Source organism: Chanos chanos, chromosome 8 (assembly GCF_902362185.1).
Source record: "Chanos chanos chromosome 8, fChaCha1.1, whole genome shotgun sequence".
In the NCBI taxonomy this organism is placed as follows: domain Eukaryota; kingdom Metazoa; phylum Chordata; class Actinopteri; order Gonorynchiformes; family Chanidae; genus Chanos; species Chanos chanos.
In genome coordinates this window covers 32,399,833-32,417,559 of record NC_044502.1, presented here as the reverse complement: position 1 = coordinate 32,417,559, position 17,727 = coordinate 32,399,833, and the positions used below count along the sequence as shown (strand labels likewise).

Genomic DNA, 17,727 nt, shown 5'->3' with positions numbered 1-17,727 from the left:
TACTGTGGAGAACAGTGCATATAAAGTTCATACTCCCTCGACTGTGAGGAGCGAGGGAGCAGCTGTAACAGAAGAAAGAGGAGAGCGAGAGAAAGAGAGAGAGCGAGAGAGAGAGAGAGAGAGAGAGAGAGAGAGAGAGAGAGAAAGGAAAAGAGAACAGGCTTTTGGAACATACATCATCGTCATGTACAATGAGCCACATCACGTCTGTTCTGTAGTTTAGCTGTGAACCTACAGATGTCTCTCTAGGCAACAGTGTCAGGCAACTGTAAATCAGCCAACCAACCTGACACCATTAAATAAGAAAATGAGGTCCCCATATTGATGGTCCACACAAAGCTCTCGGCTTCTATGCAAGAAAATGCCACAGTAAAGTGTAAAAACAGAATCCCTGGCAAACTAGTTTTTGTACACTGTCTCCCTACATATTGTAGCTCTCTGAGATTTTGCTCTCCTTTGTGTTTCTGAGGTAGTTTTGGTGGAGTGAGTGTGCGTATCCTTTTCAAAGCTTCAGCTTCAGCATGTGCTAGCATGGTTGTCTTTTCCTGGTGTTTGTCTCCAGCTGTGCGTGTGTGTGTGTGTGTGTGTGTGTGTGTGTGTGTGTGTGCGCGTGCATCATAGACCCTACTAGGTATGTGCATGTGTCTGATGTTTGTACTCATTTTGTTTACTCTGTCAATTTTGTTTAATCATTTTATTAATGTATCGATCTCCTGGCCTCTAAATGTCAAAGATGTCTGCACCACAACACCCTGATTCAACTATTTGTATTTTGTTTTTGCTCCAGTGTCTGTTGGCCCACAGGACTTCCTGTCCGTGGGGAAAGAGGAGGTGGTGGTGCCCCTGGTACAGGAGACTTCTGTTAAGAGACTGGTGGTGGGTCCGTTGGAGGTGCATCTTCACAGCAGTGCCGTCCACCGCATCCTTAAGATGGTGGCCTGCGCCCTTGATCATGAGTATGAACCTTACTGCAAACCCAAGCCAGGTAAGTAACTTCAGCCCCACAGATAAACAGCCAGCTGCAGTTTACTGTCACAAAAGAAGTCCAAGTAATCTTACTAGCTTTAGCTTGTCTGAAAGGAATAAACAATAGGAAAAGAAAGTAAGTGCAAAAAATGAATATGAAGGTCTCCTTTGAAAATAATATTGATAAATGATATTAATAACGGTTCAGGTATTTGTAGATTGACTAATTATGTGTGATACATTTATAAGCATTATGAACTCCTGTTATGAATTATTCAAAGATGAGCATGAATGACTGATTTTGGATGTGGTAATTATAGTTATTGAGAGGTAATCATGAAAGATTGTAAACATTTGACTCAGATAGCCTTTGCACTCTAAATCTGCAGTAAGTGTGATTGCTGTAAACCTTCCCGTTAACGATCTGCAGGGCTGATCTAATTTTTATTGCTAATTCTTATTAAATGAACGATCAGAAATGTTTCGGTCCATTCTCAGGACTACAACACTCCAATAATGTTTAGCTTATCCGAACCACAAAATTTATATTTGTGACCCGACAGTATAACCTCATGTTAACCTTAAGAGGCGAGTCGGAGCTGCAGCAGAAAAAACAATATGGCCAATGTGTCTTTTAAGAATGGATTTAGTAGTCCTGGTACCAAGCCGTATTTGAAACGATGATTACTGTTTATTTCATTCTTTTATATCATTATCTTTTGTTTCATTATTGCATTCTGCAGTGAGAAAAATCACTCATGGTGAGCTGTTTTAGAGCATCAGTCTACACTGTTTATTTGTTATGGTCTCATAACGGTCTCTGTAGTCCAAAACCTGTTAGTGGTCAGCTATGTAAATAGAGTAACAAGAATGTGGTTGTTCTTGTGAAATACCTGTACTGGAGAGTGATATGACTGATACGTTTTAAATCAAGATGACAAATTCTGAATTGGTGGTCTAACACTACCCAGATTAATGAGATCTTATTTCTGTAATTTCAGCCAAACATTTGGCAAGAGAGGGCTGTTTTATTTTTTGTTCGTGATTTGGCCCCAGTCACAACATATTACACAGCATACATCTAATCATAGCTCAGTCATAAATGATCTGACCAGTGTCTACAGCTCCAGATGGACTTATTGGAAGTAGATTGGTTCGTCAGCAGCTGGCACTTTGCAGCCTTTGATTAGCCTAGCCATGGAATGTTTGGATAGCAGTATGCAGAGTGTGTGTCTGGAATTTGGTGGAAAAAAAAAAGTAGTTTGAATTTTGCAAACCCATAACATCCGTTGTTTTCAATTACTTCGCATCTGCAGTAAATAGAATAATTAGAGGCCCTCAAAGGCAGCGTGGATTCTTTCTGTTATAGTGTGAGTATGAGCTCCAGCCAGAGGAAGAGCTTTGTATAAAAGGATACAGTAAGACGTTAAGACCAATTTTGTGCTTAGCTTCAAGCATGTCTTTTGGCGCTTGGTGTTGTGTCTGGTATTGATTTGAACAGCAGATGTGTCAGTGTTTCTTAGTCCGTTATTTCAGAAGTCCACTATTTTGGTTAGGGCACGGCAAAGCTTTTATTGCACACCTTCAATGCCCTTAGCTGAGGAAGAAGTTCTCTCCAAGAACCATAGCCAGGCCCAAATGGCAGAGTTCCCTCGGGCTCGCACTGGTCTGTCCTTTTAAAGCCCAGCTCTGGTCCAACCAGCAAATTACCCACAGCGTGTTTAGTTTTTTGAGCGTTGCCAAGGAACAATATTTGAAAAACCTTGGAATTTCACAGTTGCGTTGTCCCATTGAAGTGGGAGGATGAGAGGTTGCTTTCACCCTAACAGGCTTTTTTGAATTGTGTGTGAGCTAGGCTTGTGAGGGAAGTGTTGGAATCAGCAGGTCCAGGCTTTTAGCCCTGATGTTCTGTTGGAGCATTGGCCGTGTCCTTGGATCAGATCTGAAGCCCACCTAAGAGTACGAGCGCAGTGTCCAAGTGAACCTCCAATGACCTGAAACAAGGAAAGGTTCACGCTCAGGTTTTTTTTTTTTTCCTTTCCCTCCGTGGAACAAACAGATGTGGTGGAGGAGAACAGGGCTCCACCGAGTCAGGAGGAGGTGGCGGCCCTAGAGGAGTTTATACCCACTCGGCTGACCTCTGTTACGCTGCTAAAAGCCTCTGTTACAGTGTCCATGGCAGAGTTCAACCTGTTGCATACCATTTTGCCCATCATTCTTGGACAAAAGGTAACTGTCTTTTATGACTTTCTTTGCTGTGCAGCCTATTTGAAATATCACCATTATTTATACACAAGAACCAGCTTGGATTAATGTGGTTTGTTGAAGGCCATCTATAAATTTTAAGCATGAGTTCTAATGATGCATAGTCCCTGAGGTTCACCTGCTAAAAATATAATAAATTTTGCAGAGAACAAAAGAGTTTCTGACAGGAACACTAAGCAGCATAATGGCAGAGATAGGTATATAAAAAGCATAGTGATTCATTCAGTCAAATCAAAAGAGGCTCATATGCAACTAACTGATGCCATAAGAGTGCATCTGAGCTTGTGCTGTAAATGCCTGGAAGTCCTTTAATATTCACATTTTATTCATATTCATATTCATATTTACCTATTCATATTCATATTTACCTTTTGATAGATTTGGTGATATTACATAGGTGGAATCTCAATCCTGATCATTTCTTTTCCAGGGAGCTCCTTCCCTGACCAACACACCTGTGTTTCAGCCAGTCAGGCCTCTTCCTGCTGTGAGGCTACAGGTGGATAAAATAAATCTGGAGCACTCAGTGCCAATGTATGCTCCTGAACTGGTCAGTGTGGTGAGCAGCATCAGTCAGCCATCCGACAACCTGCTCCATCACTGCTATGCACACTGCTACCTCAAGGTGAGATAACACAGACATGCACAAGACCTTGTTCTCCCTTTTATATATGTATGTATGTATGTGTGTGTGTATATAAATATATACACACATCACACACACACGTACATATATACACCTAAAACAAGCACGTTCTTTTGTGTGTGTGTGTGTGTGTGTGTATATATGTCACTAACACATATATATACACCTAAAACTAGCATGTAGTTTTTGGCTCTAAAACTAAAGGTCAAACCAGCTTGTTGATAACTGAGTCCTATGGAAGCTGGCCCAGCTTGAGTTAACAGACAGGCAGCAGTCACTCAACAAACAACTGAACAAAACAATAGTGCTTTAGAAGTCAATACATAATACAGAGCTCATTACACTTCTTCTCAGATGGAGATTGGTAGAATTCCACTACCTACTGAAGCAGCCATGCAGTGTAAATTTTTGGCAGCTAAATTAAAACCTATGGTAGAGTAGATAAAGTTCAGCATCAATGAATCAAACAAGGCTTATTGAATGGAGTTAATAGCTGTTAATACCAGGATTAGCTCAGTAGGATTTGGATGGTTGTAGTGCTTTTGAGCTGAAAGTGAAAAATAGTAAAGATACTAAGATGTTCTTCTCTTGTGAAAGATTTAAAGGGATTTCCCACGCTTTATAGTGACCTCTTTTATGAGGTGTTATTAGCCTATTTGCAGCCATGTTTTCTACCTTACGCAAAAAGAGTTGAAGAGAGTGAATAGTGTGGTTTACATAGTCCATATACTTACTGACAGATGTTTACATTTGTGTCGTTGGCTTCCAGAGATCAGGATCCAAAAAATATTTGTGTTTCAGAATCTAAGCTATTCATATTTTGAAAATGGTTTTTCTCTAATGTATCTCATGCCTTTATCAAATCCTTAATCCTTCTTGATGTGATAAGCGAGATTATTTTAAATGATTTAAAATGATTATGGCTACAACTGGACAGTGAAAGAAATAAAGATTATGTTAAAAGGAAAATTTTGAGAAATTAAATAATCTGTGTTTGCTGAAGTATTTGGATAATGTTTTTTGGATAGAGGCAATGAGTTTTTTGAGGCTTATTTGTAATGTTAGCTTTTATGGTTATGAAACACACGTTTGCTGAGATGTAACATTTGAACTGCTGGAGAATTCACTATACCTGTTCATTGCAAATGCCTAATCATGCATCTGATTCAGCTCACTAATTGTTGAACTTTATGTTGTTCTCTTGAAAATAAAAACCCTTAAGCTGAACACATTTTCATGCTTTTACCGATGGATTGATATAGAAAATACCGCTGTCATATACATATTGCATATACCTTAGGCAGTACCATCTTTCTATAATAAACTGATTAGACATTCCTTTATTAACAGTCATGATGCAATGATACACAATACAAGATCAAATATGTGTTGAATGAGGGAGTGAGATGGCAGTCTGAGCCTGACTAGTAGTTCCATTGGATCCAGAGGAATATAAGAGTATAATTTGTTCATGGCTACCAATGCCAGTGATGGTGGTGATAATACAAGTTACTTTTTTCTGCTGCAAGTTTTTGAATTGCAGACTTGGTAGGGACAATGATTAAGGCAAGGACACAGAAAAGGTGAGATTGCAGGTTTTACAAAACATTTAATATTTAAATACACAATTATCTAAGGGAACTGGATTACACTGTGGTATTTCTTTTTAATGTTAAAAGATATTCCTCAAAGGTTTGGTTGTATGCCAGGTACAGTGATTGGTGCTTATCAGGAGTTCAGCTCAGGGTTAACGCTCCACCACAAAGTGGTCAGGAACCTCCTTAACTTTCGTTACCATGGCAACCTCTAGTACACCACTACCACTTTGTTATGCCCCCACCATAAATCCTCTCGTATTAGGATCTTTCGATGTCAAAGGAAGACAACAGTGCAGTGAAACAGAGACCAGATGAATGTTCAGAAATGGTAGCAAGTTTCTGACATATTAGCCATCAATTACCATTGACAAAAACTGTGATGCATAAAAACTATACAGATTTACTTAGAAATAAAGGACACAGAAAATGTTCAGTGTGGGCCAGATGCCACCACTAATTTACTGATAAAACAATCAAAATATGTTTGACACGGTATCTCTTTCTTTCTTTCTTTTTTTTTTTTTTGCTAAGTTTCAGCATTTAGTGGTTTTTTTTCCATTTACCAACAGTTCTGTTCCACAAATATTTGAATTTAATGCTATCTGTGAGTAAAAGTGCTCCAATTCTTAACTAATCAAGGTTTACGCCCTTTGTAACAGTTATTGATCGTAAGATGATTTTTCACATGTGGGTCTTGTTGAGTTCCAGTTTTCTCTGGTTGGGTCTATCTGAAGATGAGGTGCCGGTGAGCAAAGAGGCAGCCGGTGCCTGGGGTGTTACGGTGTTAAGCGGCTTTGAAGCGGGGCTGACGTAGGTGTCACACCGAGTCTCAAAGACCCTCAGAGGAACAAACACTTAGCAGGCCTCTTACTCCTCTCACCAAAGAAAAAAAAAAAATATTGGAAGGGTGTTGTCTTACTAGAAGAGAGACCCCTTTCAGCCCCTCTCTCTGTCCTGCTGTGTGGAGGCCTGACCTGGAAGAATCGGGCAATTTAACTAAGCAAACAGACACTCAGCCGACTGAGTCCCCTGAGGTGCAGAATCTCAGGCGTCTGACAGACGTGTAGAAATCTAGAGGGAGGAGTAGCTCCTTATGAGATTGACTCTCAGATCATCGGCCTGCAAATAAACTAAAAAGAACCAAACAAACAAACCCGACGTAATGTTTTATAGAGACACCAGTATCAGAGCTCCTGCTTCCTAATCCCAGCGGCGTTTACCACTTTATAGACATCAAAACTGATATACAGTCAATACATTTGAAGGCAGAAAAGTATTTTGTTGCTTTAAATATGCTGAAGGGCCATGTGGGTATGAGAATTTGTATTTTGCCTAATAGTCTGAAAGCAATGTCATATAACCCTTCCTACGTCTAAACCTTGTAAAGCCTAGCTGACTGTCAGCTTCCTCAAGCACTGCACAGTCATAGTGTGGCTTGCACATTCATGTTGAGTATATTTGTCTATGTCTGAGGTTGTGCAAGCGATTTATTGAAGGCAGTATCATTTGTCGTGTCCCTTTAGCCTTTAGAATTATGTAAGGAGAAAGAATCTGAAAACAAACATCTTCTCTCTGCAGGTGTTTGGATTCCAAGCAGGTTTGACACTGATGGACGGCGACGGAGCCTTTTTGCCTCTCATTCCCATCATCCCCTCCTTCAGCACTGCGCTATATGGGAAGTTGCTCCGATTACCCGCATACTGGTAAGATAAAATAGCACCTCTCTTAAATGAAAAGGAAAACTTTTCACATATATCCCTCCCCTCCCCTAGTCAACCACTATGTACTCTCTGCCACGCCTGGTTACAGGAGCTAAGTCTGAGCCCTTCAGTAGAGAGATTGTCACTAAGGCAGGAAGCTCTCAGAGTTTCCCTCTTCCACCCACCAAACATGTGTTGTGATGCTAATCGCTAAAAAGGGAACTTGGGGATCCCAAAGGGACTGCACATTGCTTGAGCAATAAAAGGCTGACTTTGCGGGCAGAGCTGTGTGGGTTTTGACATGATGGATGAGCGTGTAGGCAGCAGCAGTTGGAGAAAAGCAGAGAAAAGGGAGTCATGAGGGAGCACTGAATTGATCTTTTTTTTTTTTTTTGTCTTTTCACAAGATTTCCAAAAGCCTAGCAAGCATGAAACAATCACATTTTTTACTTCCAATTTTCCAAAACACGAGGCGACAAATGTCGCTGTGTCTGTCTCTGATTCATTATGTGAAAGTGAGAAAACTGATTATGATTTGTGTGAATGTGATAACCTCGAAAAAAACAGGTTAACCCTTGACATGAAAGCACCTATTATTTCTCAGTGTGTGGCCTTAGGGTTACATCTGGGAGACTTCTGATAGATAGGCTCTCTTCAGACCTGTGTGCAGTTGCTCTCTCTCTCACACACACACACTCACACACGCACGCACACACACACACACGCACTTTTGTTAATATGTCTGCTAAACCAAGGCCATACAAAATCTATTGCTTGGAGAATCGATTTTGCTCAATTAGTTTAGACTTAAATATGCCAGAGCTGCATCTGGTTTTGACCAAACCGCTTGAAGTGCTCGGCAAAAGCGATCCCAAGGGCAGCCAAAAACCATGCAGCCTCTCTCCTGTCTCCTGTTGTGGATTCTGATATGGGCTGGCAGATATTACTCTTCTCTGTCGGCCGCTGCATGTCTTATTAATGGTGACCTGAGCATTGCCCTCTTGGTGTATTCTGTTTGAGGGGTTTACCAGCATGAGCAGTAAGCAGATGAGTTGTTGGGACAGCACACAAGTCTCTTACGCTGTGTGCTTTTGTTACGCTGCGTGTGTGGTTATAGGGTAGTAATTTGTGTTTTAGGTTGTTGTTGTTACTGGCATTTAGTTTAAACGTAGTATGCAAACAGTAATATGTCAGTGTTTCTTGGGCATTCTATGGTGAGAACAAACATTGAGTTTTCTCTACGAATTCTGACTTTTAGTGTTTTCAGCAGCTGTGATCAGACTTCTTTCAGATGCGTGTTGGACGTGTTGGACGTGCTGCCTCTCTGCCGGACCGCTGTCTCGTTTCCATTACTGTTATGAGATGAGAGCTAGTCTCTTTTTTTTTAAGCCCTTTTTTTTTTGCTTTTGTTTTGTTCTTGACCTCTACTTGAATTGTGGCTTTCTTGCTCTTTAAACTTGACCTTGAACCCATTGTGACGGCAGATTAGGCTGCCTCTCGGAGACTTGACATCTTGTCGTCAAAGACATGATGTCGAGCTGAAGAAGAAGAGCTAGAGCAGTGAAGACACTTAAATAAAAATAGAGCTTCTCCCCTGGCTACTCCCTCCTAATTTTTTTTTCCTTTTTTTTATATATGAAACGTCAAGTCTCATTTAGAAAGTTCCAGTCTTTCTCTGATTGAAGAAAAGGCCTCACAGATGGTAATGTTTAATTCTCGTGTTCTGATGTTTGTTTTGGGTGCGTTGTCTATGTGTGATGTAACTCTGTCACAGAGATTTGGTTCTTTGCAGCTGAGGCATAGAAATTCCAGTGCTCTGTACACAATCCTGTGTGATACATTTGTGGGAAAGACAGCTCTTGAGCTGCTGTGTCAATCTTAAGAAGTATTTGTGACAGTGTCCCCTTTCAGTTCTCCATGACTGAGTGGGTTGGTCTTGACATAGGTATCCGTTGAATTTGTATCAGTGCTCAATTCGCGTGTATAAAGTAAAGATCTCACACAAATGTGCACATTTAAGGATCATCTGTGCTGCTTCATCTTCGTTAAATATCAGTTACGTTATTGAAATTATTATTTAGCAGTCTGTTGGTTGTTGTTTTGCAAAAAGTGATCAGGGTGGAATGCATCTGTGCAAATAACAAAGTTAATGATATCTTGAATGCGCAGGGCACTTTCCTACATCTGCATCGAACCACTTGAAATTTGTGGCAGAGAGAGTAAATAGTCCCCACAAGGTAATGCTCCCCAAGATCTTTAAATAACTTTCCAGAAAAAAGCACGAGACCCATTAAATGAACTTTCTCTTGCAGTGAATTACAGTGCGGCTGAGCGGCATCAGACTCTACTTAGCAGTAATGAAAGGCAGTGTATGGGGGCCTGCCAACATTACAGGGATCCTGCAGTGCCTCCCAATTGGCCAGGCTGTTAAACCTGTTATCCCGCAGAAATGGGGTGCTTGTAAAAAAAAAAAAAAAAAAAAAAAAAAAAAAAAGAAAGAAAGAAAAAAAAAGGAGGGGGGGAAAAAGGTGCCACCTGCATCGATCACAACCCCGTAGCAGGTCCCTGTGTTACCATTTCCCAGGCAAGGCCACCTGACATAGGTAAACACAGGCCATGGTTTGGAATGAAAAGAGGTGACACAGAATTGCAGGGATACTTTTTTTTGGGTTGCTCACTGCTGTTTTTGCGTAAATGCAAAATTGCTTTATTAATGGAGCATTGGTTTTAAAAATTCATAAAGTTCGCTAAAGTTCTTTCCAGGTCATTCACATGTAGTTCAGGTGTAGATGGTTGATAAAACCGTCTTTTAACATTAATTTAAATGCCATTAAATCTTTCAGAGCTTGTCTGTAACACACATGGTAACTCTGTGCTCTGGGCTGTTCTGTTAAATTCAACCCAGAAGTGAATTCAAACCAATCACAACCACAGGATTTCTTTCCTGAAATATAAATTCCCAATTCTTCCATCTTGAAAATAAGTTATTTTCTTGATTTGATAGCATTCTGATCTGAGGCTGGCTAGACAGGCAGTTAAGTGTGTTAGATTTACGAGGCATTACAGGCTGTTAAAGTCGTGCCAGTGTAGGTGAAATACCTCATTATTTCTCTGCCTCTCAGCTGTAGAGCTTCTGTTTAATGTCAGCATGCCCAACATGCATTTATCATGAAAAACACGATTCTGGCACTCATCATTATGCTAATTTGATACCTTTTTAGGCCTGTAAAATCTCTAGTCTCTTTCAGCCTGTTATTTTATTGGATAATCATTGTGGTCCGTTTTTTTTTTTCTTTAACCCTTGAAGGACAGCCTTACATCCAGTTATACTTAAACTTCTTTGAATTATACACTTAATATTTGTGGTGTACATTTTACAGTCCAAAACATTAAATGTTGAATGTGACAACCCAATTACCATCACATTTGTGAATTGTGAAGTGACTTATTAGTTTATAATGACATTGGAGGTGTTTTGAAATAGAGCTTAGCTATATCCATAATAAGTATAACTATGATGATGAAGAATAATAGCAATGCATCTGTATTTCTCTTTTTATGTAATAGTGACAGTTACATGTGTTTTACAGTTCACAGTAAAGGAACAGCTGTTTATCTAACAGAGATAGCTACAGTCCTTTGTGCCACTCTGCAGAGGAGAAACATCACATATTTTGAATCTTTTGTCGTAACTTTTTGAAAGATACCCACAGATTAGACCTACCCCTTAATTATTCTGATGTGGAAACAATGATATCAAGGAAAATATCCTTAGTTATACTTTATAAGTCTAATGATACAGCCCAACAGAAGATAGGTGAGCATACTTTACATATTCTACTCAATCATTGTTCTCTGTTTACACATTATACAGAAAGTGCCTTTAAGTGAGAAATTTGAGATAAAAAACATAAGCAAACTTTCTACTCCCATTCCCATAGTCTGCATTGAAAGAGAAATAGTCACATGTTTGAATCTTAGTGGCAGTTATGTACTGTCACTATATGAAGATTCAGGGTGGCAGTGTCTGTGCATTTTTGGTGGCTTGTCCATCAGTTTGTCGTGGCAGTGATTGACATCATGAGAGTTAAACGTCATACTTTGACTGCTGATGAGAGCCGTCTCTCAACCTAATCCAAGTGTAATGAAGCTCTCTCCAGAGGCTACAACTATGTATTGGCCCTAGAACCAGCTGGGACCCCTCGTCAGGACTTTGAACTCTTGGGATTGGGCATTGGTGTAGCTTTAGCGAGGCACAGATCTTCAGCCCTTGACCTTTCACACAGATCACAAAGCCCTCCTGCCGACCCACTCTCCTCATGTCTGCGCCTATGCCAGCAACTGGCCTGTCTCTGACACCTTGATGAAAAAGATGTATTGCAATGTGTTGACGGTTACACAGTCTCGAAGGAAAAGCACCAGGGCATGATTAATGTTGTACTTGGACTTCATGATTTGAAATTATTTTGTTTTTCATTTTTTATACATGAGGAGATGTGGTTTTGTTTGGGTGAACCAGGTGCTGAAAGTTTTCTTTATTTTTTTTTTCTTTTGGAGATTTATATATTCTTTTTCTTCTGAAGGTACTCATTAGTGTTGAAGATTAAAAAGATGATGTAAATCAATAAAGAATAAGCGAGAATGTGAAGACTTTTTAGGAAATTGGTATAAAAATTTGGGATTTACAAGGAGCTTCTCCTTCATATATTTACTCTAAAAAAACAAACAAATGCATGCAGTTGCAGCTGTTAAATGGATTTATCCTGAGCTCATGTGAGTCATGGTATAAAGAAACCTACTGTTATAGATTGTCAGACCTGGCTCTGTAAGCACTTGTTTGCTTTTCAACACGTAGGTAGACGAACATATAAAATGCTATTATAAAAATAGTCATGTTGATGAGTTAGTTGATAAACATGTATTTTATGATGAGTATATGATGAACTTATTGTCATTGTCACTTACTCACTAATGTGTCAAAGGAAAGTGTCTTCAAAAATAGTAGATCTTTTTTTGGATTACATCCCTCTTTACTCAGAAGAGCAAGTGTATTATCAATTCTTCAAGTTATGAATGAATGAATGAGTAATACACATAGCCTCATCTGAGCTGCCCTACAATCTATCAAGTCTCTTGTTCCCATCATGAGGCATATGTTTGTTGCGTGTTGTGTTCTTATTAATAATGCTAGGAGCATAAATTTGGTTGACAGTTTTCCTGGAGATTGTAAAAACGTCTGGATTCTGGCAAACATTCGCTCCTCTCCAGTCTCTGTTAAAGTGACTTGAGCTTGTGAAAACACATTTTCTGCACTTGTGGAATGGGTGAAGCGACAGATTCTCTTGGGCCGCTTTGTCTTTTTCGCATCTTTTGTCTCTTAGTTTGGGATTACAGACAAAGAAGAACCCTTGTTTGGAAAAGATATGTGGTACTACTTGGAAACTATACACAAGCGAGATCTATAACCAGATCATAGACAGATATATGACCACAGCTCAGTGGTTGAACATTCAGAACTCATCATATGAAGAAGATAGTTAATAAAATGTCTTATTGGAAGCCAAGCTCAATTTCCGAGCTCTGTATATCTTGTCCTCCAACTCAAGGGCTGATATTTGTCTGAGAGCCTTGATTCAGTCTGTTGTCAGACAGTTAAAGTCACCCCCCCCCCCCCCCCCCCCAAAGCCACCCAGGAGCACAACAAAGAGAAAACGAGGAGAAGAAAGAGAGAAGTTAAACGGTTGCAGAGCTGCGAAAAGAACCAGGAACATTCCACTCTAGACAGAATGGAACAAAAGGGATTCGTAATTACTCAGAGAGGGATACTCGTTCTGATGTGTTGCTGTGCCGCGCAGAATTAGCATCCATTTCTGTTTTTGAATGTTCCCCATGCACCTCTCTGTGGCTATTGGCAGTTACGCAGACTGCTAATGTGAATCCTGTTTCAGTGCCAGATGAGAGAACAAATGTTCTTTGGAAATGCAGTAAAGTAAAGGAAAGGAAGGTTTTTGGGAGGGTTTTCAAGATGGCTCCCTAAGGTGTTCTTTCTAAACAGCTCTGGACCAAACTGGTGGAAACCTCTTGTGTCTTAACTTACAAGACAGTAAGAGGGAAATCACCGTGCCGATGAAAAATACTGCATCAATTTAAGCCTCTGATGTTTTTTCCTAAGTTCTTATTGGCGCTCCAAACCTGGCTCTGGGCTAGGGTTATACTACCCTCACAGCATCGGCATGAAGGACATTTCATCCTCTTCCTATGTGTTCTCAGAAACCTGTCTCGGCTAAGCAAACGTATGCGTTTTCAGCCTGCCTGTAGCAGGACTCCCGTTGCTGTAAAAGATAAATGTGTGCTTTCCCCGCGAGGCATAAACTGTCAGAGGCCCGCAGGACAGCGTTTGACAGCGCTGTTACCTCACCCACGAAGCTATCTTGCTACTCATGGCTCTGAGAAATCCAAATGGAACAATTACTCTCAGCAGTGGATGAAATGTTAAATGGCTTGGTATTATTTTCACGATCAAGTTTCTATGATGTACTCCTTTTCTCATAAATCATGCTAGTTGCATTGATAGTGAGAAGACCTCAGTCAAAGACACGCTATTGGAAAAATTTATAGGACTCGTAGTTGGCTTCTAGGAAGGTAGGAGACTTACGGAAATGCTTGTGTTAAAATGATTCTTTACTGCAGCATCTGTCCTCTCTGCTAAATGTTGCCTGTCATGTCTCATGCTTCATATCCAGTCAATTATTCAAGACAAAAGATGGATTGTGCAAATGATGTGTGAAGAGATTTAATTGAATCATAACGATTCTAGCTGAAGACACACTGCATGATTTTCCAAAGCAACCAACTCTCTTCATCTTTCTCTCTCTTTTTTTTTTAAGTCTTTGACCCTCTCTCTCTCTCTCTCTCTCTCTCCCAATTTCTCTCTGCTTTCCCCACAGGACCAAGAGGTCTTCGGTTCCCATCACTGAATGTATTTTTGAACTCCCCCACTTCACGCTGCAGGCCACCAGAGCCCAGACGATGCTGCAGCAAGCGATCTGCCAGAGCTGGACCCACAGTCTGGGAAATGGAGCCTCCCCAGGGATCAATGAAGCCTTGCTCAATGAGGTCTACAAAGTGTCAGGTAACACTTTATTGGGTCTGTTCCCTTCTCTGCTCCGCTTTTGTTCTGTTTTCTCTCCTTTTTTTGTTTCTCTCTTTCATCATGTAAGCAGCAACACCAAAGGGGAGACTACTCTCCCTTACCCACACATGTAAAGTTTGCGTCCGTGCCAGATAAAGTGTTGCTCCTAATCCTGCTTCTGTATTTGTTTATGTTCCCTTTTCACTTAGTTATGTGAAATACAGTACCTGTGTTTTGTTTTGTTTTCAACGCTGAAGTGAGTCTTTGTATTTCTTAATCATAAATTAAGCAGAAGTGTAACAAGCCAGCTCTTAAAATGTTTCATTGGCGTAGCTTTTTCTGGGCCCTGGCTCGACTACACATCAGAGCTCTCCTCCCTTCCCAAAGGCATGCCAACCTGCTGGCATTGCCCGCAAATTGCTTACAGAGCTCGGGCAAACACAGACGACCTAGAACATAAGTCCTCCTGCATCCTCATCGTTCTCAGCATGAAACTGAGGACCTGCAGCCACGCGCAAATTAACTCACCCACCATTTTACGCTCTATATCCTCTGGGATGCCTTTATGGTGAAATAATAAATTCAACCCTGTTAAAAAGGAGGAAAAATAGAGCTGTATTCAATAAAACAGTAGCGTTTCTCATGACGGTAGCTTATGGATAGTTCTCTGGAGGACCCTGGGATTTTCCAAATCATTAGGATCATGTTGTTTGGTACGTTGTCAACAGAGAGCCTGGCCAAAAGCTACCTTTCTGCAGCTGTATTTCAGCCAAATTACTAAAGCCGTCTCCCGTAGAGTGAAGTCAAATATTCCTCCTGCTATGCTTCCCTTCTCTTGGATGCTGTTAGGATGACAACATTGACAAACAGTTGAATGTGTGGTAGCAAAGAAAAAAATCCCTAGGCAGGTTAAAGCAGAGGGGGGAAGAGAGTATAGTTTAACAGATAAATAGTGAATGGGAGAGAGTTCACAATATTAGTAAGGGATACTTATTCAAGATGGATGCAAAAAACAAACAAGCAAAAAAAAAAAACAAAACAAAAAAGAAAGAAAGAAAAAAAAAAACACAAAGTAAGTTGAAGCACCTGCTGCTCTTCCCTTTTTTGGGGGATTTCGAGAGACTCTTGATCCTAGCCTACTACACAAGCCGTCGAGGCTTGCACAGTTAGCCCTGGCAAGACAGTTATGGTTTCTGTGGTGAGAGCAGTTATGTCCGCATAGTAACGTCTTGATTGGTCCTGGCCCCTGGAACTGGTCGCCTTCCCACTCAGTTCAGAGCATGGGGAAGAGAGCCAGCGGGAAACCCCTCAGAGCAACGGCTTGCGAGTAGAAGCCAGCTTAAGTGTCCACAGTTTATTTTACAGACATTAGGGCCAATCCATGTAAAATGTGGTAACTATATAGTGTATGTGTAGGCTGATGACATGAAACCACTTCAGGGTCTCGAATAGTAAAAGTGTTTGTGGTATGGCTGCTGCTTTGGATCTCCTGGATGAGAATTGTTGTTGCCGCTGCATCTGGTAGTTCTGAAGGACACTCTCTGTAGATGCTCAAAGGTCCCTTCCTCACTAGTGTGTAGCTAAGAAGCGTATGTTAGATCTTGAAGGCCTCAATGTTTGAATGCTTCTAAAAATTCTTCCAAATGTAGTTTACCTCTGCCCCTTCTTTATTGCCTCTTTTGATGTTAGAGTTTCAGTATAAAAAGGTGTTTCATATTGTGGCATAGCTGATAACAGTCAGTCAGTGTCCCTCACGCCTAGAGCAACTTAGAAAGATTATTTCACACTTTGCAGCAGAAGAATATTTCTGTTGGAAAGAAACATATGGGGGGTGGGGAGTGGTGGGGGGGGTCACACACACACACACACACACACACACACACACACACACACACACACACACACACACATATACTCTCTTACTTATACGAACTTCAAGGTTCAAACAGTGTTCTTATCTTCAGAACATTTTGTAGGAACTAAAACTTCAGATCTGTGATTATATTTGTGACAATTGATAAAGATTACTGTAGCTTGGCAGCTCAACAAAGAGTCCTCAGAACACACTAGATATATATGTGAGAAGAGGTTGGGACACTCTGAAGTCAGGCGAATGTGTGAGCGATTCTATTTTTGCACAAATGCGATTGGTCCGGAATGTTCTCTTCTTGTACGAAAGATCACAGACAATTTAAAGATTAATCTCACGTACTAAATAACAGTATCATGGCGTGGTAGATCTGCAGTGTTCAACTAAACGAGAAGGAGACATTCATATTGTTATATTGGTTGAGTTATAATTTTGTATATCCTCTCTTTTTACCTCAGTCTGCCGCTGTTTCTTTTGATTGCATCTGCCTAACTCCCCACTCTCTGTTTACTTCCCTAATCCCTCTTTCCTCTCTTTTTTTACACTCATTCTAACGCTCTCTGTCACACTGTCTGTCTGGCTGTCACAGGCACCTACCCGCAAGCAGTGGCCAGCAAGTGTAACAATGAGTCAAAAAGGGAAATAAAAGATGTTTGTTGTCTCCATAATGTTCTCATTTATTCCTTTTCTGTCTATTGTTGGCTCAAGATATGCCTCAGAGTGCAGCTTAACAGTGTGTTCATGACTTCTAATCGTCTCAGAAAGTTTGGACCTATAGCACAAATATATAGTTTTATGATGGCCTGGCCTCTGAGGACAGTTTATTTTTGGACTTATTCATCTTCATTCTTGCAGATCTCCTGTATACTGTAGAGTTCAGACTCTTTTTTTTTTTTATCTGAAAAATGCGCTTTTAACTTACCGCAAATATTACACCAGAGACACTCTTTGAGTGCACAGATGGTTGCAAGTCTGCTGTTTGGAAAATACAAGTTTCTTAGTCAGCAATTAGAGTATGAGACAGCAGGGAGTGAATGCTCTGGGATTTCGGCTGCTTCACTGTGTGCATCCTTGATCATACATAATTAAGTAGCCATGTCTTCCACGGCCATCCATGACATTACTATAAACCACTGAGACAACACTAAGATCTTCCAAAAAAATAGGGCTGCAGAAAACTCATTATAAAAGATATATGGTGAGGCTGTATTTTCCTTTTAAACTTGGCCAACATTAGAATTCCTCATTTCATTTGATTGGTTTTTTCCCTCTAATTTGCCCTTTGGGAATTAGAAAGTAACATCTGACTTCAAGCAAAAATCTTTCAAAGGGTACAAAATATGTAGAACCAACTCTACTTGAAATTAAGAGTCATGAAATGCTGTCAGCATCTAACGGTAGTAAAATTGGAGGGTATCTGCAGCGGGCGTGTACATCCAACAACGTCACTGTAAAGAGCCAACAGCTGATGTTAGCTGATTTAGATGAAGCACTCTGTGTAATTGCGTCAGTATGACTGGAGTGTCACTGGATGCCAGAATTTTCATTAT

The 17,727-nt window shown here is 40.5% G+C and overlaps 1 protein-coding gene across 1 annotated transcript in view; it reads left to right on the top strand.

The window, feature by feature from the left end:
* vps13b (vacuolar protein sorting 13 homolog B) overlaps positions 1-17,727 on the top strand; it is a 256,450-nt gene that overhangs the window by 48,554 nt on the left and 190,169 nt on the right. The window contains exons 12-16 of the mRNA XM_030781914.1: positions 788-985; positions 3,026-3,195; positions 3,662-3,856; positions 7,054-7,178; positions 14,123-14,307. Coding sequence (XP_030637774.1) covers positions 788-985; positions 3,026-3,195; positions 3,662-3,856; positions 7,054-7,178; positions 14,123-14,307 — 873 coding nt within the window. The remainder of the gene's footprint in view (positions 1-787; positions 986-3,025; positions 3,196-3,661; positions 3,857-7,053; positions 7,179-14,122; positions 14,308-17,727) is intronic.